General features: G+C 36.9%; 1 protein-coding gene and 1 non-coding gene across 3 annotated transcripts; both read left to right on the top strand.

The window, feature by feature from the left end:
• The first annotated feature begins 6300 nt into the window (after positions 1 to 6300).
• Positions 6301 to 6407, top strand: LOC145557080 (small nucleolar RNA R71). The gene has a single exon (XR_014092156.1). It is a non-coding gene; the product is annotated as a small nucleolar RNA R71 (small nucleolar RNA).
• Positions 6408 to 11013: 4606 nt separating this feature from the next.
• LOC145555863 (protoporphyrinogen oxidase 2-like) lies at positions 11014 to 24184 on the top strand. 2 transcript variants are annotated; one of them, XM_081617579.1, is made up of 19 exons: positions 11014 to 11197; positions 11291 to 11330; positions 11664 to 11799; positions 11916 to 11981; positions 12137 to 12187; positions 12308 to 12364; positions 12675 to 12751; positions 13045 to 13081; positions 13167 to 13232; positions 13577 to 13617; positions 16354 to 16474; positions 17106 to 17252; positions 19926 to 20000; positions 22633 to 22756; positions 22826 to 22934; positions 23042 to 23116; positions 23209 to 23315; positions 23652 to 23763; positions 23947 to 24184. In XM_081617579.1, exons 1-19 carry the CDS (start codon positions 11089 to 11091, stop codon positions 23948 to 23950), a joined length of 1554 nt encoding a protein of 517 aa, XP_081473705.1. In that variant the 5' UTR covers positions 11014 to 11088; the 3' UTR covers positions 23951 to 24184. The 2 variants fall into 2 exon arrangements, with proteins under 2 accessions (XP_081473705.1, XP_081473704.1); XM_081617578.1 differs by having other exon boundaries at positions 17079 to 17252.
• Positions 24185 to 25786: the final 1602 nt, after the last annotated feature.

Raw genomic sequence — 25786 nt, 5'->3', positions numbered from 1 at the left:
TGAAAGAGCCAAAAACACTACTAATAATGACCACGGGACGGGGGTAAAATACTATATAAAATAGACATATCAAACTCCCCCAAGCCAAACCTTTGCTTGTCCCTAAGCAAAGAGCTCTTCAATGAACATATAAAACATACTTCACCCCAATCAACAAATCAAAAGCCAACGATTCAAGGTAAAATTAAACAAACATGCTTCAACGTCAATCAATCTTATTCATCTAATCACCCTTCCTCCCCAACAATTGTCAAGTAAAGCAAACCACAAGAGCATATAGAATTCAAGACTAGTGCTCACACACTCGACTCTCATTTATGTGGCGAGTAAAGAATGTACTCGATCGCTCTCCACCCAACCCCTTTAATGTGAACAATGCCCTCCCAACTCACACTCTCGTGTGTATAAAAACATTGAACGCTCATCCTACTAGTCGACTCGAAATATGTCAAGTCATAACTTGCATTGAAAAACAACACTTTCACATTTACATAACTTCTATGCACAAGGTCGGAAGGTCTTTAAAGCTTGTAATGTAAGGCTAGGGTAAAGGTAGGATAAATTTGGGATAATGTGAGAGAAAAGCTATGCATTAAGGGAGCCAAATCCTAAAAAATCCATGATAAAAAATAATGATCATACACATCTCCAACATAACCAACTTCAACAACAAACCACCAAATATATACTCCAAACAATAAAGCAACCCCAACACTCACAATTTCACTCATAAAAATATGATAATGTAGAACAAGAGTGAATAACAAACCTTGAACTCATAACTTGAAATATTTACATTGAAACTCAACTTTTTTTTTTCTTTCTCTTGATTAACCTTCACTTAGAACATTTGAACATATGGTTTTTTTTCTTTTTTTTTTCTTAGAAGTTCACTTTCTTTTATTCAAATTTCTCATTTTTTTTTTTTGAACTTCTTTTTTTTTCCATCACACTTTTATTTTTCTCAAATATATACAACTTTTAAACTCATAAAAACAAAAATATGATCAAGAACAAATTACTTCTCAAAACCCACCCAAATTGTGCAAATAATGTGCACACTACAAACTCCCTCACCTCACTCACTAATAGCCCCCCCAAGCCAAGCTTGGGACTAGTAACCAATGGGGCAATTAAGGCTTGTAATGTGGCTATAAACAATAAAAGGGCACAAGCAACAACATGGGTGACAAGAAGGGAACAAATGTATCTAAATACTCTGAAGGCTACCTAAAAGAATGAATGCCTTCGTCCTCCTCATGTGCATAATAAAAATTCATGAAACACTACTCATAGTTGCAAATCAATACTCAAATTCATTGACACACCAGGAATTATGGAACTATCACACATTTCCTAACCAAATCAACTAGTCAAGCACTATATTCACAAGTAGTTGGACAAAATTGACGTATGTTTAGGAATCCAAACAATTAGACTTCAAATCATGACCAACAAATCCACAATATTCATCATCAAATACCAAGAATCAAAACTATTTTCTCAAGTATAGGGCACAAGGAAGCATGATTTACAATTCATTGGAACGTATTTTTGAAGTTTTTATTTTTTCAATTTTTTTGTATTTTTATATATAAAGAAAGCAATAAAAACTACACTAGGAAAGCAAGAAATCTAACCTAGAAAGCAAATAAAGGGAGAGAAGGAAGAGAATTTCCAAGTGAAAGAACACCCCCCCAAGCCAAATCAAGCAATGCCCTCATTGACTTGGGAGAGTAGCCTACTCCTCATCCTCATCCATCCTAGAATAACCCCCGCCATGGCTAGAACCGGCTCCTCCATGGCTAGAACCACCACCATACCCCGAACCACCAGTATAGTAGTTAGGGTCTACATTCCCCCCAAACCCACCAAAAGGAGCATCGGTCCCATATCCATGGACCGATGAATAGTCCACATAGGTACCGAAGGCACTAGGGTCCGTGTAACCCCCTTGGGGGTATTGGAACCAATCAGGGGCAAGTGAATCGGGGGGAATAGCCCCCCGACGAGCATAATCATCATACATGGGGTATAAACCCCGCCCTAGGTTCCTCTCCACAACCCCAACCCTAGCATCTAGGGCTCCTACCCTAGAGACCAAATTCCTAACCATACCCTCCATCCGCCCTTGCCCACTCTCTATCCGATCCAATTGGCTTCTAAAAGCCGAAAAGTCATATGGGGCGTTAGGGTCGATGTTGTAGTTGGTTGAGGAAGTGGGAATGTTATGTGTGTAGTGTTGGGGTGATGGTTGGTGGAATTGTTGTGGTGGTGAGGGAGGTGCTTGGTGGTGTGCTTGGGCCTCCCCTTGGTCTCCTAATTCAAAGGTATAGGAGGGAAGACCCTTCTCGAATTTTGTCGAGGCCGGGTTAGGCAAGGTGAAAGCGTTGTCTTTCCTACCCGACTCCCTATGAATCACCCACCAAGTCTCACCCCCTATCACATTTATCCAGTTAAGGCCTCCTAAGTAGGGTGCGTCCATTAAGGTTGGTCCGGCTACGTTACCATCATCATCAGGGGTCCAACTAAGGTATTTGACCGCAATGTGGGTTACTAACCCACCAAAGTAAATTGGGACCCTAGACCTACCCGATTCGGCCGCATTGGCCACCCTCTAAAAGTGTTGGGCCATCCTATGAACTATGTTAAGCTTGTCACTCTTAGGAATCATGTATGATCCCAATAGTTCTAGTTCATCTCTCCTCACATTAGCCGGTTCATGCCTCCCAAAGATGGTGAGGCCAACAAACCGTTGCCAAAGTTTTGGCACGGGATGTTGAATCCAAGTGCCCTTGGCATGTTGGAGGTTTAAGTTAGGATTCCCTGTTAGAGCACGGTAGACAAAAGTAATGTTGTCTTGGGGTGGTTCAATTGGTCTATCGGCTTTCAATTCAAACAATTTACCGAAATCCTTCAAAGACAATCTAATATCTTTATTAAACAAACGAAATTGAACATGAGAGATTAGAGCACTTGATTTTATGACATTAAAACTAGAAATGAATTATAAAATCAAATAATCATATGTATCATAATGTAATTGGAACAAACCACTCATGCCAATTCCCTTGAACAATTTCTCAACATATTTATCAATTCCTAGTCTAGAAAGCGTAGGGTGATGAATAAAACGGGTAGGAATTACCTGCCGCGTGACGAGGTTGAGCATCCTTTGCCTTTTCTCTTGGGTGGTGATGACCACCCTCTCCCACCCCGGAATTTGCAGCTCCGGGTCAATGGTAGGAGCTTGTTGCCTCGATCCTTCACCCCGAACAGTCCTAGACCTCTTAAAAGCCATTTTAGAGTGAAAATAGTAGGAATTGAAGCTTTCTCTCTCTTAGGGTTTGAGAAGAAATTGAGAGAAAGTGTTGAAAATTTAGTGTAGATTGTAGAGGAAGATGAGAGGAGTTGGAAAATGTAAGAATTTTCAAGTTTGGATGGAAGAATTGGAAGAGATCTTGGATTGAAGTGTGAGTTGAAGGTATGAAAATGGAGGTTTTAGAGAGAGAAAGTGAATGAAGGAGATGAAATAAGGAGAAAATGAGGAAAGAAAGAAGAGAAAAGAAAATAAAGGGGGGGACGGCCTGAAGTTGCGCCCGATCGGGCGAAGGGTTGAAATTCCAGAATACCAGTTGCGCGCCCGATCGGGCGCGAACGCGAACGAATTTTCGCCCTTTTGCTCGCCCGATTGGGCGAGCTTCGCCCGACATTTCTTTTCTTCTCACTCGATGAGCGCCCGATCGGGCGTCCTCGCCCGATCGGGCGAAAAGAGAACTTGTTTCCAGGTCTCCTCTCGCGCCCGATCGGGCGAATAATAAGCTGAAATCTGGGTTGCTTGCGCGCCCGATCGGGCAGATTCGCCCGATCGGGCGGATTGTGCTCCGATTTTTGCCTCACTTGCGCGCCCGATCAGGCGAGCCTCGCCCGATCGGGCCCGTACCAAGCCCTGCTTTCCGATTTCGTTTCTTCTTCAAAAAATTTCTAAGTCTTTATACCTGTCAAATTCATACCTGTACAACAACACTTAAAACTGGTGAAATATCACTCTCCTCGCCTCTCTAATGAAAATAAAATAAGAGAAAAGGAAAACTAATCTAGAAAGCATAGAATACGGGTTGCCTCCCGCAAAGCGCTGGTTTATATAGGTCCCGCACGACCTTCTTACCAAGTATAATTCCTAGGACCCTTTACCTAACGCTTGATCGGGTGGTTTCTCACCTGGCCTAGCGATGTTTAGGCTGCGATACGGCTTCCTGACATAACCTATGGGACGCCAAGTCGCCTTATGTAGTGGATCCTCCTTGACTTGGAATGGGGGATTTTCAATGCGACGCACTAAAAACCCTTCTTCGATCGAATGTTGCTTCAAATTGTCATTGTGTTCAACACTTGCAACTCGATCTGGCGGAACACTTACCGTAGGCTCGGTTCGCACAACTTGCTCGATCGGTTCCACTTGTTCATCCTCGAAACCAAGACCAACATTGTAGAGTGCTCTTTCTATTGCATCGACTTCCTTCTGCCATTTGCCTATCTCATCTGAAAGGGATGCAACACAAAATACCGCCTCCAAGGGATCTTTTTCAAGAGCTTGGGGCTTGTTAGAATAATTTACAACCACATTAACACTGAAGCATTTCTCCTCAGTCATGGAGCTTTTGGGGGTATTATTTAGATTAAAAACCACTTTATCATCCCCTACTGATAGTGTTAGCTTACCACTTCTTACATCTATGATTGCTCCTGCAGTGTTAAGGAATGGTCTACCCAAAATAATTGGGGTTTGCATATCCTCAGCCATATCAAGAACAACAAAATCTACAGGTATATAAAATTTACCTACTCTAACGGGAACATCCTCTAAAACACCTAGGGGGTATTTGAAATAACGGTCGGCCATTTGCAAAGTTATATTGGTAGCTTTTAATTTACCCATATTCAACTTAGAACACACAGATAATGGCATGACGCTAACACTAGCACCCAAATCACATAAAGCATTATCAATCAAGAGATTACCAATATGACAAGGGATAGAAAAACTACCCGGATCTTTTAATTTAGGTGGAGACTTATTTTGAAGTACGGCACTACATTCTGCAGTGAAAGCTACTGTCTCTACCTCACTAATAGACCTTTTTCTCGTCAAAATTTCTTTCATAAATTTTGCATATGAGGGGATTTGTGTGATCAATTCAGTAAAGGGAGCTGTTACCTTCAAATCTTTAACCACCTCCAGGAACTTACCAAACTGCTTATCCAAGTTTGTCTTCAATTGACAATTGGGGAAAGGAAGTTTGATAATTGGCTTTTGAGCATTCTTCTCTTTGTCTGAAGTAGCCACCTTCTCTGGAGTTTTACCCTGCAATGTAGAATTAGATGTGTTAGTATTATCCTCTAGCCCTGCAGGGCTAGCAACTACATTGTTTGGTTTAATGGAATCAAGATTAGCATTATTTAATGAAATAGGTTCATCAACTCTGGGCATAGAGGGCCCTTCATAGTTTGAACCGCTCCTTAGAGTAATTGCAAATGCTTGATCCGTAGGCCTAGTCGGCTGTGCCGGCAGGGCTCCCTGTTGGCGTGCTTGTAGAGTAGCGGAGATTATCTACAATTTTATTATGCGCTAAAATTTGATCAATTGTCGCATCTCTGCTCTCCATGTGCTTTTGCATATTGACCAACATTGCTCTAATTTCCCCCAAAGAAGGGTCTGAAGATGAGGGGGGTTGTTGTGGTTGATTCTTCTGGCTAGCATTTGGGTGATAATACTTCTGCTGCTGTTGCTGTGGCACCTGTGGTTCTTGTGGTGGTGGATTTTGAACATTAGTGCTCCGGTAGGAAAGGTATGGATGATTCCGATACCCAGGATTGTAAGTGTTGGAGTATGGGTTATTCTGCCTATAAGCTTGGAAGGCATTAACTTGCTCCACGGAACTCCTGCAATCCTGCTCCCAATGACCTACAATACCACAATTTTCACAGAAAGCCTCATTAGAATTGTTATTAATTGCAGAAACATTAGCTACGCTAGCAGTGCTCAGATTATCTAATTTTTGACAAATAGAGGTCAGTTGAGCTTGCAAAAAGGATACAGAGTCGACGCTATGTTTCCCTTTATTATCAAATCCTCTGGGATTCCCATATTGGGAATTGTGTATCGCCATATCTTCAATAACCTGACCTGCATCATCAACATTAAGATTCATAAATCTCCCACTAGCTGCAGAGTCTAAAATTATTCTAGAGGAATTTCCAATGCCGTTATAAAAGGCTTGGATTAACTGTCATTGTGCTAAATTATGGTGGGGGCATTCTCTTTGTAAGTCCTTGAACCTCTCCCAAGGCTCATATAAGGACTCATCGGCTTCTTGGGCGAAGTTCTGAATCGCACTCCGTAGTACTGCTGTTCTCTCTGCAGGATAATACTTGTTATAGAAATTCAAAACAAGAGTTTCCCAGTCAGTTATACCAAGTGTAGTTCTATTTAAGCCATTGAACCACAGTTTAGCTTTTCCAGTTAAAGAAAAGGGAAAGAGAATCTCCCTGATTTGGTCTTGAGTGACCCCGACTTGCCTTATGGTGTTGCAATATTGACAATAGTCGGCAATGTGAAGATTCGGGTCTTCACCATTTGCTCCACTGAATTGCTTCCTCTCTATCATCGTTATAAATTGAGGTTTGATTTCGAATTGAACCCCATCAAGAGCCGGAGTAGGGGTGAGATGTGGAAAATCCGTAAGCTTTGGTTGTGAATAATCACTAAGCTTCTTTGGAGCCGCCATCTCTGATTCTGTGTCTGATGATACCTCTAAATCGCTAGAATCAGTTGGAGGATCGCGGTGATTATTGTTAGTATCACCAGAATCCGCCAGGATTTGCTTGTAGAAGTTTTTCTGTCTATGGAAGGAACGTTCGATCTCAAGATCGAAAGGGATGTAACCGGATCTGGAACACCTGGGCATAAACAAAAACTAGAAGCAAATATGAGATTTGTCTCAGAGAACTAACGCTCTCTGAGACAAAAGGGAGATAATCTAGACTACAAAAACAATCAGAAATAAAAATAAAACCGTTTCCCCGGCAACGGCGCCAAATTTTGACAGGGTAAAGTCGTATCCCCTAATAAAAAATAATTACCTAAATCACTAACTAAGGTAGATAGGGAAGTAGGGTCGATCTCCACAGGGAAACAGGTCTTTTTAATCCTAATTAAATATTATAATCTAAATTATTTAAGTAACCAATATTAAAGTTGAATAAGACTAAACTAAAAAGAGTAGGACAAGGGAGAAAATAATATATAAAGGATCTAGGGCATAGGTTCACCAATAAATAATACTCCGGGGTAAAATAGGGTAATCAATCATTGACATGGCATAGATAACATGGTTAACAGGCTCTCGCAATTTATTAATCAACATAGATCTAACAGGCTCTCGCAATTTACTAGATCTAGGTTCTTATTGAAAATAGCCTTTAATACCAAATTAACATCTGCTCGATTCATCAATTTAATATTGCTATACTTTTACAAGCCGAAATTGTAAAACATTAAAACAATCCAATAAGAAATCATCATGCAATACCAACAATCAATAATAGTCAATCATCAATGCATCAATTAACCAGACTGTAAAGGGCTCTCGCTACTTATTACAATCACACAATTAATTTATCGGTATTAAATCTCATCTCTCGAATCTTGACTTAACCATTTATAATTAACTTGCCTATTGAAACTAGACCTAAACATTAATTCTCATCTCTCGATTCTTGAATCAATATTGTCAAACTCATGCATAAAAGATAGGCCTAATCTAGTCACAGAGCATTAAATCAATCAATAGGAAATTAATCTAGCATTGATAATCAACAACAATTAATTAACCCCTTCATATTATTTATTAGATCCCCATAAACCCTAGAAATTAAACTACTCACACATATTAAAAACTAAACTAATCAAAGTAATAAAACAAATCATGATGAAAGGAATAGAATAAATAACTAAGATTAAGGGAAGAGAAATCGTTACCGAAATAAATAAATCTGGAATTAAAGAAAGAATTAGGAACAAAAGTTTTGAGAGAGATTAAGAGAGAGAAAACTAAGTAGAGAGAGAAAGTCTAAGAGAAAAGGATTAAGAGAAGAAGAAGAGGGTCTAAGAGAAGAGACCCCTAATTATTCCGCACAAAACGTATTTAAAACAAAACTAAAACAATTCCTAATTGGAAACTAATTGCTCGTCAAAAAATGGTTCTCCAGAAACACGCGCCCGATCGGGCTAGAGGCCGCCCGATCGGGCTCGCCTTTTTGCTCGCTCAGGTCTTCTCATAGCCCCGCCCGATCGTGCTAAGCCTCGCACGATCGGGCGCGCCTTGGGCCATGCACCAGCATGCATCTCGCCCGATCGGGCATATGCTTGCCCGATCGGGTCCGGTCTTCTTCTTCGAGGCTTGGATTTCGATTGGGCTAGATTTCTCGGCCCAATCCATATTTCCTCTCGGGTCTCGAATACATGGTCCAATTGCCTCCTGATCCAAATAACCGAGCCCTTAATCACCGACTCGATGACTCTAGCCGGTCTTGGGCTCCAAAAGTGGTCGCGTTCCTCCAATGCTCGTAGTTGCTTTATAAAAATCCCAGGAAAATGCTCCAAAGGTGCAATTCCCTGCAAAACTCAACCAAAACTACGAAAACACTAGAAAACACATATTAGTAATAAAAGTGGCCTGAAAGAGCCAAAAACACTACTAATAATGACCACGGGACGGGGGTAAAATACTATATAAAATAGACATATCAGAATGTTATTTATTGGTGAATCTATGCCCTAGGCCTTTATTCATTGTTTTCTCTTTACTCTTAATCTCGTAGTTTAGTTTCCTTTGATTATAATATATTGGTTACTTTATAATTTAGATTGCTTGAATTAATTAGGAATAAAAAGACTTGTTTCCCTGTGGATTCGACCCTACTTCCCATCTGCATTAGTTAGAGGATTTAGGAATTACTTTTGATTAGGTGATACGACTTTAGCCTGTCAATGTGCTAATTTGTTACATATTTAGATAAAATATCTAATATCAAAAGATAATATTTTATATTTAATTAATTTAAACTTAAAAATATCATTAACCAATTTTGCTTTCGTGGCGCATTTGAATAAATTAATTCTAAAAGAAATTAATAATCTCTCATTTAATTAGCTACACTAAAATTTATAATCCTACGTGGCGCGCTGAAAAAATTAAATCATACGTGTCTCTCTAAAATCCCGGGAAAAAACTCCCCCTTATATATATACATTAGAATATTAGATGGCTAGTCACATACAAGACTTACCTTTTTTAAAATTAATAAAATTTAGGGAAAATTCACATTTACTACCAGCAAAAGTACCACGTATCAGATTTACTACTTGTTTAAAAAAATATTTTATATTACTACCACCATAATTCCCTAACTGTAGAAATAACTACCAGTGACTAACCCCGTTACTGTTTCCGTTTGAGGGGCCCACACAATGGCAGCCACCCCTCCACCCTTCCACAACAACGACAGCCACCCCTCCACCCCTCCACAACAACGGCAGCCACCCCTCCACTTCATTGCCACCCCTCCCCCCTGTCGGCGCCGGTGCGACTCCACCACATCCCCCCTGCCGCGCGCGACCCCACTCCCTCCCTTTCCCCCACCTACGCAAACAACCCCCCTCCCTTTTCCCGTTGTTGCTGCTCCGACCCCCACCCCGTACTGGAAACCACTCTCTTTCCCTTTCCCCCACCAGAAATCGCCCCCTCCATATTCCACACAACGAAAATCGTCCCTCTCCCTATGATCCACACCAAAAATCGCCCCCCTCCCTAATTCTAAACCACCAGCCCCAAACCACCCTAAACGAGGGTTTCGATTTCGGTGGTTTAGGGCTGGTGGTTTAGGATTTCTAATTCGATTTCGATTTCGAATTTTAGGGTTTCGATTGGCTGGTGGTCGGGGCAACAAGAAGGAGAAAGGGGTTCGCTGGCTGCGTAGGGGTGGGGGAAAGGTCGGGGCGCCACCGATGAAGAATTTGGTGGAGTTTCGCGACGGAGGTGACGGTTTAGCAGTGGGCAGGTGACGATTTCGGTGCACCGACCACGAGGTTAGGGGAGGTTAGGGGTGGTTGGCAAGTGGGGAAATGGAGGAGGCGGGGTTTGCCGGTTTCGGGGAAACATTTGGCCGCCAGCAAGGGGAGGGGGGAGGGTGGCTGACGTCGGGAAGGGGAGGGAGGTGTTTGAGATTTTTTTTTTTTAAAGTTTTTTTTTTATATAATTTAAATTATTATTTAATGAAATATAGGGCCCACTTAACGGAATCTTAAAGGATTCTATTAAATGGTAGCAATATATATAGTTAGGGAATTTATGTGGTAGTAATTTAAAATATTTTTTTAAACAGGTAGTAAATGTGACACGGGGTGTTTTCGCCGGTAGTAAAGGTCAATTTTTCCTAAAATTTATGCTAGTCTCTATTTTCTCCGGTCTTCTCTGTCGTTTTTCTACGGAAGATTTCCCTAAAAATTGTTGAATTATAAATTAATTCCCTATTTGCATTGGTTTAAAAACTTATTCCCATAATATTGTCCATGTAGGTTTGGTAGTTTTTTTTTTTTTTTTTTTTTTTTTTTTTTTTTTTTTTTGCAAAGAACCGCTAACGGTGATAGCGGTTCTATACTTATAAAACTGCTAATGTCGTTAGAGGTTCTTGTATTAGTTACTTGTATAGTTGTATAACAGTATAAGAAAACTTCACAAGTTAAAACTTAATATAAAAACCGCTAACGTCGTTAGCGGTTTTATAACAAGTATAGAACCGCTAGCACCATGAGCGGTTCTTTGTAAAAATTAAAAAAAAAAACATCAAACCTTTTTCCAATCCTATGAGAATAAGTTTTTAAACCGACATAAATAGAGAATTAATTTAGAATTTAACAATTTTTATGGGAATCGTTCGTTTTTCTACCACTTCGCTCCAAACGAAATGTGTCAAATTCAATAATCCGATATTCCGTTTGCATATTTTCACTGATCACATATTCACATGGTAATATTTTCCATTTCCCACCTATCAACAAATTTTGGATCATCGTTGGTTTTTCCCACAAAAAATTATCCTGTTATGGGCAACGTTTCTGAGCGGAATCAACCCAGTAAAAGTCTTCCAACCAATTCTCTTTTGCATTCCACATTTTTTGCGGTTTTTATTTTTATTTAACTTTTTTTTCTAATTTAATTTTTTTCAGGTTCTGCTAAAAGGGTTGCTGTTGTTGGTGCTGGTGTTAGGTAATTTTAACCCCCTGCTACAATATTACTTGTATGTCGTTTAATAAAATTTGTTAACCATTTATGTGATAATTGCAATTCAAATTAGTCACTTTCATTTTGGCATTGTAATATTTTGAAAAGCATTGTAAGATTTTACTGAATAATCACTTTGGTTATGTAGCCGACCCCAATTATGGGATTAAGGCTTTGATTGATTGGTTGATTGAATATGTTGAAAGGATTGTAAGAAATTCCCTGTACCTATCTTCAAAGAAATGGGATGGGGTCATTTTTTTTTAGAGATGGATAAACTATTTGAATGATTAGTGTATTCTTTTGGTCGAATTGTAGTGGACTTGCTGCGGCGTATAAACTGAAATCGAATGGTTTGAATGTGACATTGTATGAAGCTGATAGTAGAGCTGGAGGGAAACTCAAAACTGTTGTAAAGGATGGTTTGATCTGGGACGAGGGGGCAAATACTATGGTAATGTTTGTTAACAATGTCGGGTCTTACGCTTTAGCTGACACTTAATTTCTGGATATGGTTCAATTATAGGCTAATTATTGTGGTTATTTTGGGATCGTCTTCTGTGTTTACAGACTGAGAGTGAGGAGGAAGTCACGAGTTTGTTCGATGATCTCAAGCTTAGGGAGAAACTACAACTTGTAAGTCTTCAAATTTAGAGTGACAAAATCTTTATGCAGAAGATTGGAGTGGCCTTTGTTTCTTATTTGCAGCTTGGTATATCTTCAGAATGCTTCCTAGTCTGTTTTGTGGTTAAGTTTCTGAATACGATATTTGGTTGTTAATTCTGTCACAGCCAATCTCACAAAACAAAAGATACATTGTCAGAGATGGTCTTCCTGTGCTGGTTAGTTTGCTGCTTATGAATTTGATCACTTTAATCATATTCTAACTCTGGAAACACGATGATGCATGAGGCAAGTTCACTCCCCTGCATTGTATTTACAGCTGCTTATCTTTGATGCAGTTACCTTCAAATCCAATTGCACTGCTGCAGAGCAATATACTTTCAGCACAATCTAAGGTCATTATATGTTAATGGGTACTTGATGCTGAGAATTCTAATTATTTCCTTATACTTAGTGTGCGCAAATATGCAATACATTGTGTGTGGGGTTTTTTTTTTTTTTTTTTTTTTTTTTTTTTTTTTTTTTGTGGGGGGGGGGGGAGGATTGCAAATTGCATAGCTGTCTAAGAGGTTGAGTCAAAAGGAAAATCCTCGTGCTTCTTTATGTGTTTTTCAAAGTGGCTGTTTGTGGGAAGGGAGGATGTGTGAATGTAACTTTAATTATTTATTTATTTTGTTCACAAACGGCCATTTGCTTCTTACTCAGCTACAAATTATGCTGGAGCCTTTTCTTTGGAAAAAACACAATGCTACTCAGGTTTCTGATGACCATGCTCATGAAAGGTAATTGTCCATCCTTATGTAAACATTAGTATAATATTCTGTTGCTGAAATTCAGGAAATTATCAAAACTCACTTATCATCATCCTGAGAGCTGAACATACAATTCTAACTCCTGAGTTTTTTGCCTGATCAATTTCATTATAAAACGGACTTATTTGCTAATTATTGAAGTACAATGATATATACTAGCATTAAAGTAAGAGCTTGTTAAGACGTAAGCTCTTATGTAAATACTTTCTAGTGAATTATGATGTATGACCATTGGATTGACATAAATGTCTATTTTTCTGCAGTGTGGGCGAATTTTTTGAGCGACATTTTGGGAAAGAGGTATAGTTATGGTGTTTTAACAGATGTTTCTCTTCTGCTTTAATGTTGCTGATACTTTTTTTTTCCCCTTTTTGTGTGTGTGTAGTTTGTTGATTATGTAATTGACCCTTTTGTTGCGGGTACAAGTGGTGGAGATCCTCAATCACTTTCTGTGAGTGATTTTTTCTTGTTTCATTTCTTTCCAATCCTTTGGAGGTTGTAAATGAATTTCGTTCCAGTTGTGCAGCCAAAGATGGATATAGCCTTTAATTTATAAAAAAACTTGTAGGTCCTATGCTATACACTGATACTTGTACTCATGATTGTTAAGAGTGGTAGATCTCAATAGAAGCTTAAATTTGACCTACATAGAATCTGTTAGATGTATCTAATCTTTCAATAAAAGTATGTTTTATTTATTTATTTTATTATATGTATTATTATATTATTTTTATATATTTACTGAAGTCAATTTATGGAACTGCTCTTTGTGTTAACATCTTATATTTTATGCAGATGCGTCATGCATTTCCAGAATTATGGAATATTGAAAACAGGTGTGGACCTTAAAAGCCTTAATATTTATTTATTGTGTCTGTTAGGCCATATGTTATTTTTACTTTCAGATTTTCCATGACCGTTTATGTTTCTACTTTGCTTAATTTTCAAATTTGTACTTTGCATTCAAGATCCTATGTATGCTGATAAACTTATATCACAAATAAATTAAATGAACTCGTTTACGTTAAACATTAGTTTTTTACTTTACAATCTTTTTATCTCAGCTTTTCTTAATATCTCACTCAACACAGACATTAAAAGTCTTGACAGTGTTCAATCTTGTGCAAGTATGCAACAGCTGAGAGATTACTTGATCTCACCTTACTCTAGCACATTTAATCATAATATTTGTGTTCAACCTGGATTTTTCGTATTGAAAATCAAAGTAAAAGAGAAACATTATTCATTTTTAACACCTTTCTTCAACCCCTACCACGGCCCTTCACTTTTACCTCCCTGTTATGCAATTGTGTTGCTTGCATGCTGCCCAGATTAAATTTCTTATCATGCCTTTGGTTTGTAGATATGATGCAGTAAAAATGAACTTGCTTGTAATTGTTTGGGAAACATTTGATCAGAATTGTCTAGAAGTATGTTTACTTATGACAAAAAGCTCTTGCACTCTTAATTTTGGCTCCCTTTTTTTTTATTAGAATAATAATGCGTATTGCCTCCATTTTTTAAAAACATTGGGTGCTGGGAATAATAAAGATCTTGTAATTTTCCCTATTGTTCATGTTTTTGTTGAAGCAGTGATGTGGAATTATAAGGAGGAAAAGATGAGAGAGAGAAAAAGGGGAGGGGAGACGATAGATAAAATTGCAGTAGGAAAGGGATGGGAACTTGTAATTAAGGGGGTTAGAATAATTCTATCTAAATATCTTCTCTCTCTGTTATATTTTATTTGAAATACAGCCTTATGGCATGCACTTTAAGGAAGCACTTAGAGTAGGTAGATGGACCAAATCATCAAGAAAACTAAAACACTGGTAAGGAGGAAGGGTATGGGTATTAATTATATAAATTATTTTGATAAAGTGGTTTGTTTACCTTGTGTAATCTCCTTCAACCTAGAACTTATCATTGGGATGTGTTGCAAGGAAAAAATCATAGGAAGTAACTATTTTCCTACAATTTTAGATTAAAAGTTGTTATTCATTTACAAAGATGACTTCATGTAATATGCTTTGAAGTTGAGTTTGGAAATCTATATTTATGGCCAACCAATAGTTGAAGTGTTGAACTTTGAAATGGGTGATAGCTTTTAAGTTCACACACATTAGTGGGCAATAAGAAGTGAACATCAATCCATACTCTGGAATTTTTTTTGAAAGTGTTTTTCATATTTGTTGGTAAAAACAGGTGAAATGACGTACTAACAACAATGCTCTCTAGTAGGATAAAATATAATTATTTTTAAGGGTAAATAAGAATTAGGAGGGTTGCATAGTGGTTTAATTTTTGTTCTTTGTGTAAGACCATTTCTTTTTCCTTCCATGTCATGTGTTCAAACTTTTGAAGTCGTGTTTGTGATTTTCTTCCTTGGATGAAACATATTTTGTTATCCCTCTGGAATTTTAAATTGTGTTGTGGATGGACATTTTTGGTGATCCCTCGTGTTTAATCAAATGCTTTTTCTTGAATCTCAATTTATCATTTTCTATTCTGTGTTTGTGGCTGCTGAAGTAGAAAAATTCAAGTAATTTTCAGCCGACCGCTATTAGTATGGTTTGTTGTATTGTTAGCTGCTAGTCCTCTATGCACGCGATGCCTACTTTGATGTATCATGTATTAGTATCAACACTGAAATAAAATAGCATTTAAGCTATGATATTATTTAATGATTGACAAATTTTTTGACAATAACATAAACAAACATTTCGTTGTTTTGCTTACAATCATAGTAATCAAACTAACATAAGAACATTGTATTTGAGTTTTTCGTAATCATTTATTTTTTTTAATTTGCACCAATTTGCTTGTTAGCCACATGCACTTGTTGGCCCACTCAATTTCATATACGTAGTCAGTGTTTCAAATACATACTCAACACTGTTTAACTGTTGTGGATTAGAGTCTCTAATTGGTGGACGTAAAACCCAAAAGTAATTCTTAAATCCAAAGGCTCAAGAGAATTTTGACCCCTTGGTAACATAATATGTCCTAAATTTGATCTTTCATTCCATAGTAATCACAAATTCCACATCTTAGATGGCAGCAATCTAATTATAATTGAACATACCAGGTAGTGAATTGTCGTTAAGCAGAGTAATGTGGCAATCTTGTTTTCAACGACGTAAAGTAAAAGCATCAATCAGTGGATTGTATTACTTATCTGTTCAAGAATGATATGTAAAAATTTGGGTTGGTTGTTTCCTTGAAATTGTTCAATGAAGAAATATATTATTTTGGTTTGATTGCTGTTTCTTTTTAGTTGTCAGTTTAAGCTTTTTTTTTTTTTTTTTTTTTTTTTTAATTTTTACACTGACTGATGTTTTTGGGTTAGATTTATTATATTGTTTTGTCAAATAATAAGGGACATAATGTGTATTTTAGGGGACACTACAACCTCTCCCTTCACTTAAATAATAGAGATTTGTTATGAAAAACATCTGAATTGTAGAACATGGTTTTGGATGTGGAACTGACGAGTCCATTACAAGTTTTGTTGTTCATTTCAATTTGTTATGTGACCCATGTCTTATCAATTGTCTGCATGAATCCTAATGTAGGTTTGGTTCGGTAATTGCTGGATTTTTTCAATCTAAATTGTCATCCAAGAAAGAAAAGGGAGGAAGATCTAACAAGAAGCCACGTGTACGTGGTTCATTTTCTTTCCAGGGTGGAATGCAGGTATTCACATGTAGGTTAAATATTTATCTTTTGTACTACTTCTACCAAAATATATCAGGTCTTGTTAATTACCTGCAATCACACGCATCAACCTTTCAATTGTTTTTTTGGTTAAAGCTGATTTGCTTTGTTTTACTATTGTTTGTAATTTGGGATATGTTGATATCACAGTGTGTATTAAGATAATGTAAGAACTTCATTGTATTAAGAATAAAATATTACATGAGAGGACCAAGAGTCCTTTCTCTTAGTAGAATGTCGAAAAAGAGGGTCATTCAGATTTTATATCTAAAAAAGAAGTCCCAAAAAGGCTTCCAAGGTATGGGGGTGTGAAACTGTAGAGCACTAGAGCGGCCATAGAAATTAGATCTAATGAAGTGACTTGGCAAGAGATCCAACTTCAAAACATTATTGACAACACCCATAAAATTGTAGCATAGATTTTGATGTTATAGTAGTCTCTATTAAAGCTTGCTTGTCAAGCTTGCCTGTAAGGTGTATTGTCTTTGACGTATGAGTCTGAATAATTACATAGAATTCGTTTACTTCTGTACTGCTAGCTTATAAAACTTTTTCTGTTTACTGATGAATCTATCTTCTATAGACACTTGTTAATACGATGTGCAAACAGTTTGGTAAAGATGAACTCAAACTTCAGTGTAAGGTGCTGTCGTTGTCACTCAACCCTAATGAGAGCCCTTCATCAGAAAATTGGTCAGTGTCTTCCATGTCAAACAACAACATCCAAGATCAACAATATGATGCTGTCATTGTTACTGTGAGTTTTTGCTTACTTTGTTTCCTCCTATTGCATTTATTCTACTGACAAACATTGTGAGTACCATTTAGCAATGCTATCTAGATTGAAACAATGCTATATATCCAATATAGGTTAAAGGGGAATGTTTCAGGGATTCAGGTCTATAAAGGATTGTTTGAAGTTCAGTTCTGTGGTAAGTGTGATTCATGGAATAAATTGAAATCAAGAGAGGGGATTCGATATTTAGAAGATGCACTAGCAGTCTCAAAATATGCATGGCTCTAATATGCTATCCTACTACTGTTCCTCTGCATCCGAAAGGAATCTCAGAAATTTAGGAAGTGCAATAAATATCTGAACTTCTATAATATTGACTTATATTATCTAGACTTTTCTTGTAAAATTATTTATAAGTGTGTTCTTAACCTTATCTACACTCATCCAAACTCATCTTAACCAACTTATTTTGTTTAATTAAGTCAAAATAAGTCGAAAACCTTATTTATATGTTTAGAATTGCATAGTCGTTGTATCAAATCTAATTTGATGGAGCAAAACAATTCCTTGCTGGCTAATTATATTCAAACTGTTCATCAAATAACAGAATTGTATGTATAAGATTGGTTAACTTTACAGCTGGTTAAATAACTAGACCCATTTAAAATCTGATTTTTATTTTTTCCTTAGATACAACTGTGGACTTATGAAAGAGTTTTGTCATGAACCTGCTTGAGCTACAAACGCTTCCAGTGCAAGAGGAGGGGACAGTCAAAAGCAACTCATGGAAGAAACAGAGGACAACATGGGAGAGGAAGACAACAATAGCTTATTAAGGTGCCGCCGCCGGTAATTATCAGTTTTTAGTACTAGAATGGAACAACATGATGTAATAGACGAACCAAGCACGACCAAATGACAGAGAAGAAAGCAATAGTACAGTTTAATAGAGTAGAAAGATTGAGGCTGCTTAACAAAAAACAACGGTTTACACAATCAATAGGATTAGCCTATCAAGCTTTGTAGTGAGTTTGGCTCATAACTCTACAACAATGGCTTGAGGCCATACTCTAGGTTTTGCAACACAAGATTCTGCCTACCTTTGCCGTTCCTCCTTTTTCTATTTATACTAATGCTAAAGACCATAACCTAATAATACTAGACTTCCCCAATTACCCCTCCTAAGGTTAGTCTACACATGAATTAATGAATAGTGGCAGACTTTGGCAGCTAATGCTCTAGTCAATAAAGGAGTGTGTAGAGAGTAGAAGATCATGTTAATACTAATAACCTTAAGCTTCTATGTAGCTACTCCTCTTTTGGTAATCAAAATTCCATATTTATCAATTAAACCCTACATTCAACCTAAAATTAGTTAATCACAATGTCGTTGTCGGCCTCAAGAAAGGCCGAAGATGTTGGGACATATTGAGCTAGCCGCAAGATCAAAGAGAACAACAAGAGATTGACTGTATCGTTGCAAGAACGACTAGGGTTGCGGAAGCCGGCCAGCGATTCTAAATAGATCAATTTCTTACAAAGCTTGCAGCAGAGTCGATCAGCAACAAAGAAGCTATTGATGGAGCAACGAAAAAACTAGAAGGACGCATCAATCGTTTCCGATAAAGTTATGAGGTGCTCATAGTGGCAAGAGTTGGTGAGAGTTATTTCAACAGGAACTCCGTGCTATAGTGTTAGGGGAGAAGAAGTCGAAAGAACCCAAAAATAGTAGTGGTTGAATTTGAAGGTTTGACGGCAAAAGGTCCAAAAAGGGATGGGCCAGGGAAAAGAGGTCTACTTTGAGACGAAATGTTGCCATATAGGGTGTACAAGAGGAGGCAGGAGGCGGTGGCCTAAGGAAAGACCCGATAACTGAATCATGTGGACCAAAATTTACTTTGATTTCTATCGTCTGAGAGGAGGAAAAATTGGAGGCTATAGTGGTGCTAATGAATGGAGCCACTTGTGAGTGGTTTCAATGGGAGCACAAGCATATTAAGAAGAATTTCATGAAAGGAAGGTATGATGTAGGAATACCAAAGGAAATTCATACTCAATCTACCTCCATTCACCTAACTTAACTCATTCCTCATCCACAGTCATTAGTGGGAGTGAAGTGGGTGCTGAATAGTAGTATGATAGAAAATGAAACAGGATTGTACTTTGGATCAAACTTTCTCTGTGGAACTTTATGAATATCCAAATAATGATTAATGAAAGGCTGGTAGCATTTTTCTTCCTTGTCAATATCCAAACATGATAAAAACATGCAATCTTTATTTCTGATATTGACTCATGCTTTATAACTAATTCATCACCATAGGTTACTTGGTAGCATTTGTTTTTACTTTATTGAGAGTGAAAAGTTGAGAATTATAATCTATATAGCAACTTTGCATGAAAAGTCACCAGGACTCACCACCTTGGTTGTAAAATTTAAATTTCCATAACACTTACATTTTCTCTCATTATGATCCCTCTACTTAATGTGTATATTCCTCTAGTCTAAGTTGACCTTTGTGTCTATGTACCTGTTAAATGGAACCTCACTTTTCTCATCATGTATTCTTCTCGGCATGTGTTCTCTACTCTATGTTCCTCTATCCTATATTGACCTTTGTGTCCATTTAAAGTTTTTATTAGTTCATGTATTTCAAAGTTCCTCATTGTTTGATTCTATATTCTATATGATAGGCTCCAATCAGGAATGTCAAAGAACTGAAGATTATACAAGGTGGAAATCCATTTTCTCTTGACTTCATTCCAGAGGTATGTAATTTCATTGTCGTTAGGAAATTTGAGGGATGACATAATTGTAATTAGTTTTAAATGTGACCAGATGTGGTGGTTTGACAGTGCTTCCTCACATTATCTTAGTAGTAATAAATAAAAGAACTTACCTAGTTGTTGACTTGTTGTGCTCTCTTTTCAGCATATGTTATCATGGAAGCTGATAAATTTATGGTACTTATGTTCTGATACGGGTGCTTTCATTGAGACCAATAGATTTTATGAACCTGTTCGTCATAGGAGACCAAGCCTGAATGAATATAATGATGGGCCTTTGGAGCTTATAAAATCAAGTTGAGAAAAAACACATAACCTATCATCGAATTGAAGAAGTGATTTTCTTATTTTCTCCTTCGGCTTTTTGCCTTTTTAGTGAGAAATCCAAGCTTAAATGGTGAAAATAAGTTTGTATTTCTCTAGAGAAATTTGAGGGTTTATAGGCCTATTTCTGATGCTTACATATGCCTATAGTATCTTTGTTGGTTCTATATATTTTAATATTGTTTGGCTAATTATAAATTAGTAGTATTGAACAAACTTGAAACTGGTAGCCATTTGATTAGTAAAAAAAGGCTTTTGCCATGTGTTTGGCAAAGAGCATATACTACTGGTGAAATGAGAGAAACACCTTGCTGCAAACTTACCAAACTAGTAAAATGATTTTTATGTGCTAACATGCTTATTGCCAAACAAGGCCAATATATTGCTTTCTTAGGCTATATTGTTTAGGATGGTTTGGTTATTGTTTGACATGTCTGACAAGAAAATCTTATATAGGAAATTACCCTATTTATACAAGAAAATCAGCAGATTTTTGAGGGCAATTCCCCATGCCTGAAACAATCATTTCATCATGTAACTGAACAAGGGTTTTCTTCTAGTGTCCTTAATAATACGGGTCTTTACTTTGATGATCAAACCCCATGACTTAAGTATATAAAACGACATGTCATCTAGTATCTAGGTGAAATAATATTAAGAGATTTGTTGACTAATTGTGAGCCATAGCCTTTAACGTACTTTACCACAAAACTAGCTATAGTCATGATTATGAGGAATGCGGAGTTTCCTTATTATTTTTAGAGGTTATGATGTCGTGACTAGAGAATCAAGACTCAAGACCGTTGCTATGCAATTGCCTAAATGATTAATAAGCATGCACTTCAATTGTCTCCAAAGATAATTGTTAGTAAAAGGTTTTAAGCATAGTAGATTAGTAATAAATAATAAAGGTATATGTGTAAAATACAACAGTTTTGATTTTTTTTTTTATTTTTTATTTTTTTTATTTTTTTTTTAAATTTTGGATAGATAAATGATTTTTGTTCTTGTAACAGCATTATAAGAGCAATTCCAATGGTTGTAGTTAGGGACTTGCTTGCAATTTCAATAATTCCTAAGCTACTAGCTTGACCATTGAAGCTAGAAAAGTCAATTAGCTTTGCTAAGCTAATTTGCTTGGGAATTAAACTTGCCAAAATAAAATGCTCATTGCACCAATAAAACTCTTTCCATGTATTTTCTATCCAACAACTACTACTAAGCTAATAGGGATTAGGGAACCATTGGAGCAAAAAGTAGCTAAAATGATAATTAGCTTAAAAGCTTATGTGGCATGGCAAGCTAATTGTCAAATTAGCTTGCCATTGGAGTTGCTCTAAGCAGATTATGTTGGGCGATGGATCACTAAGCAGACTATAGTGGATGATGATGTATGAATTTTCAAACCATTATTTTGTAAACTTGTAATAGTTTGTCTTATAAAAGCTAGAATCCTTTATGTGAACATTTTTATGGTTGAATGGTTCAAAGGCGCTTATTGATGGAATGCATCTTAAGTTTGAATGTAAGCTTCCCACAAAATTGCGTAAATTTGTTGGCATTGGCTTAGATAGTAAACTATTGGTAAACGAATTCAGCATGAGGACAAGGTCTCCTCACTAATTAACTTAAACGAGTTTACAAATATTTATGCTTAACATCTCTAAAGAAATGCCGGCTTATCTGGCTAAATTTATGTCTTAACTTTTCCCCTTGATTCTAATTATAAAAAAATTCTGATAATACATGTCAGTGTATATTGTAGGATAGTGGCATCTTGTATATTATGATCCTACCTCACATGATTTTGTATCCTTTTGAAATTTTTAGAAGTTTGTCTTTTATTGAAAATTCTCTTTCCATAGAGTTAGATTGGAGCTCTCAGTATCTCACTGTTGGTTGAAAGTCAATTTCATCTTTAAAATGTGGCTATTGATTGAGGGCCTGTTCTGATTTAATGAACTGAACTGATTGGAGTTGAACTAAACTGACCTGAATAGAGCTGAAATGAATATTTTATGAGAGAAGGAAATTAAGAATTGAATTGAATTGATTGGAGCTGAATTGAATTGAAATTAAGCTGAAGAGAACAAGTCTGATTTGTTAGCATAGTTAATTTACCTTTTGTCTTTTGGTATTATATTGTGATCTCATTAATCTTCATTATTTATTGTTAATTCTATTTTGAGCTTATATTATGGATAATAAAGCTTTGTTCTTTTTCCTCACATGTTTATTGTTGATGGGGGCAACCTGTCAGTCTGTCATACTGATTTTGTCCTTTATGCAGGTGATTTGTCTACCCCTCTCTGTTATTATTACTACATTCAAGAAGGCCAATGTGAAGAGACCTCTTGAGGGTTTTGGCGTTCTTGTCCCATCTAATGAACAACATAATGGATTGAAGACTCTTGGTAATTTTCTTATTTGCTTGTATAGTTAATCATATATTCGGCTCTAATGCTAGTTTCTTAGCATCTCAGGTACTTTGTTTTCCTCTATGATGTTTCCTGATCGTGCTCCCTCTGATGTGTATCTATATACTACCTTTGTTGGAGGTAGCCGAAATAGAGAACTTGCAAAAGCTTCAAAGTATGAGGTTTTACAATGTTTGTCATGTCTGTTTATTCTTTTACTGATATTGCCACTTTTATATGGCTGCCTTACTAATTTTATTACTTTTGATTTGTTGATTATAGGGATGAACTAAAGCAAATAGTTTCGTCTGACCTCCAGCAGCTGTTGGGCACTGATGCTGAACCTAGTTTTGTGAAGTATTGATATTGTTTACGCACCATTACATGATTTGTGCTTCTTATTTGTGACTAATCATTGTAACTAAGACCTTGTACTTGTTTGGCAACAGTCATTATTACTGGAGCAATGCATTCCCTCTTTATGGTCGCAATTACGACTCAGTTCTGAGAGCAATAGAGAAGATGGAAAGAGATCTTCCCGGAGTTTTTTACGCAGGTGATCTGTCCTTTCTTGTTATTGTGAAGTCCTAGTACAGTTGGCATGTCTATCAGGAGAATTGACTTGTTTCAGCAGTGTGTGTGTTTTCCAAGTTGTATTTCATGCAAGCTTGAGGCAGAGATAGAGTAGAATTTTTGTCAGCTGAAAGGGGAAATTATGTGGCTTTTATCGCTTGAAGTTCTGATTGTTTCTGATGATTTATAGTATGAAACATCAAAGTGAATGGAAAAGAGACGGCTAGAATTATCATCTACTCTTATTATGGTAGTTCTACCTTCTATAATGAAGATTTAATAATCTTGTAAAAAAAATTTCCCTGTGTTAATGTTTTAGGTAACCATAAAGATGGACTTTCTGTGGGAAAATCTATAGCTTCTGGATACAAAGCTGCAGAACATGTTATATCTTATCTTGACTCTAAATTAGATGCCAAGATGAAGACTCTGTAAGTCATTTTTATGTCATTTTTATAATCATATAGACTGACATCAAAAAATTACATTACTTCCCATTAATGTATACAAACTAGAATAATGTTTAACTCGTATCAGGATAGCTCTGCATTGTATTATTATGAAAATTTAATTAACTATCTTGTTACTAATTCTTTTTTATGTAACTGTTTTAGGTAACCGTAAGGATGGATATTCATTGGGTAAATCTATAGCCTCTGGATACAAAGCTGTGGAACTTGCAATATCATATCTCAACTACGAAGTGCAAAGTGGGTCCCATTAACGGTTGATTGTAGGATAACGGCAAGGTCTATTGATACATAATTGTAGTAGAAGGTTATAGTTTGTAAATTTCAAAAGGAGGACACAACTTGGAAAAATCAATTTAGAATTTCCCATCAATTTTTAACGATTCTTGAGAATTAATACCATGTTATGCTCGTCTTTTGGTGATAATGTTACATGGTGGACAGGGGCGAAGCCGGGGGGGGGGGAGATTTATTAAGTAACAAATATTATATTTCCCGATGGTATTTGCGATATTATAAATTAGATTTGACTATATTTTATAAAGCAACATAAAGTATTTCATCAAAATAATCAACATTACAACCAATGAAGTCTTGCCTTACTGGTTCAAGCGAAGGATTTGTATACGATATAAGAGTATAGGCTTGATTTCCTCCTATGTCCTTCCCGTTTATATTTTGTATTTTCTCTTGTGGTTCATTTGCACAAAAATCAATAATTTTTTTTTTTTGGGTGATAAATCAATAAAATATATATAGGAATAGAGAATAATTTTTTTTTTAAAAAAAGCTATGCAATTTACTAATTTAGTAAATTAGAATATAGAAAAAATAATAAAAGAAAGTTTGAAATCAAAACAATCGATAAACAAATACTACCTCCGTTAAATGTTTTCTGCAACTTTGGGAGGGTTTGCGGTTCACGAAGCAAAATTTGATAATAGTGATTAATGCATTATAAGGGTATGTAATTAAGGTGGAGAGAGATATTTGGATGATTAATTAACCACCCACTACCACCCCTCAGACCAGCCAACACCACCGCGGCACCGCCTTCACCAACACCACCACCGCGGCACCGCCTTCACCAACACCACCGCCGCCTTCAACGCCGGCTTCACCACCACCACTACCATCCCCACGATACCACCACGAAACCACGAAACCCCCACCATTTTAGATCTGACGGAATTAACCACCACCACCACCACCATTCTCCCAAAACCCCCACGAAACCACCACCAGCCCAACGAAACCCCCACAAAACCCCCACGAAACCACCATCAACCCAACGAAACCCCCACAAAACCACCTTCAGCCCAACGAAACCCCCACGAAACCACCACCACCATTCTCACGAAAGCCCCCATAGATTGACGGAAACCCACTACGAAATAATCACCACCAATTCAACAAATCCATCAAGAATTCAATTTCTTGAAAGTTGAAGAGAGAGAAAGAAGATCTAAAAAGATGATGAAAGATAATGATATGGAATGAGGAGAGAGAAAATATGGGGGAAGATGAAGGTGGTTGGGGTAAAAATTGGGTGAGAGATTAGTGATTAATTAAATTGGGTTATAGTTAGTAAATTGTGTTTTAATTTTTTAAATGAGGGTAAAATTGACATTTGACTAGTTTTTTTTTTACTAAAAGTGGAAAGAAATTTTTTTGTTGCATATAATGTTTAGCGGACAAAAATAGTAAAAGTTGCAGAAAACATTTAACAGAGGTAGTAAAACGTAAGATTGAAGGGAAAAAATGAAAGTGACACCCATAACAATAAAACACCAGACCAACATGTGATAAAATTTACATATTCCACTATAACCACTAAGCTATACACTAGAAAGTTATATATAAGTCCACCTTTATTGTATATATCTACGGGGGCCAGCCTTCAAAATATAAAGGCCACCAATTGGGCCACGGGGGGGCTGGGCCTCCACCAGCCCCCCGGCTCCAACCTTGATGGTGGATCTGG

Source organism: Chenopodium album, chromosome 8, assembly GCF_948465745.1.
Source record: "Chenopodium album chromosome 8, dcCheAlbu1.1, whole genome shotgun sequence".
In the NCBI taxonomy this organism is placed as follows: Eukaryota; Viridiplantae; Streptophyta; class Magnoliopsida; order Caryophyllales; family Amaranthaceae; genus Chenopodium; species Chenopodium album.
Note: the sequence above shows the minus strand (reverse complement) of the source record. Positions and strands in the feature narration are given on the sequence as shown.

Coding starts and splice junctions, on each gene's coding strand:
- LOC145555863 (XM_081617578.1), top strand. CDS start 11,089: ATGGTAATATTTTCCATTTCCCACCTATCAACAAATTTTGGATCATCG. Junction 11,800..11,915: donor ACGAGGGGGCAAATACTATG/GTAATGTTTGTT, acceptor CTGTGTTTACAG/ACTGAGAGTGAGGAGGAAGT. Junction 12,365..12,674: donor TACTTTCAGCACAATCTAAG/GTCATTATATGT, acceptor CTTCTTACTCAG/CTACAAATTATGCTGGAGCC.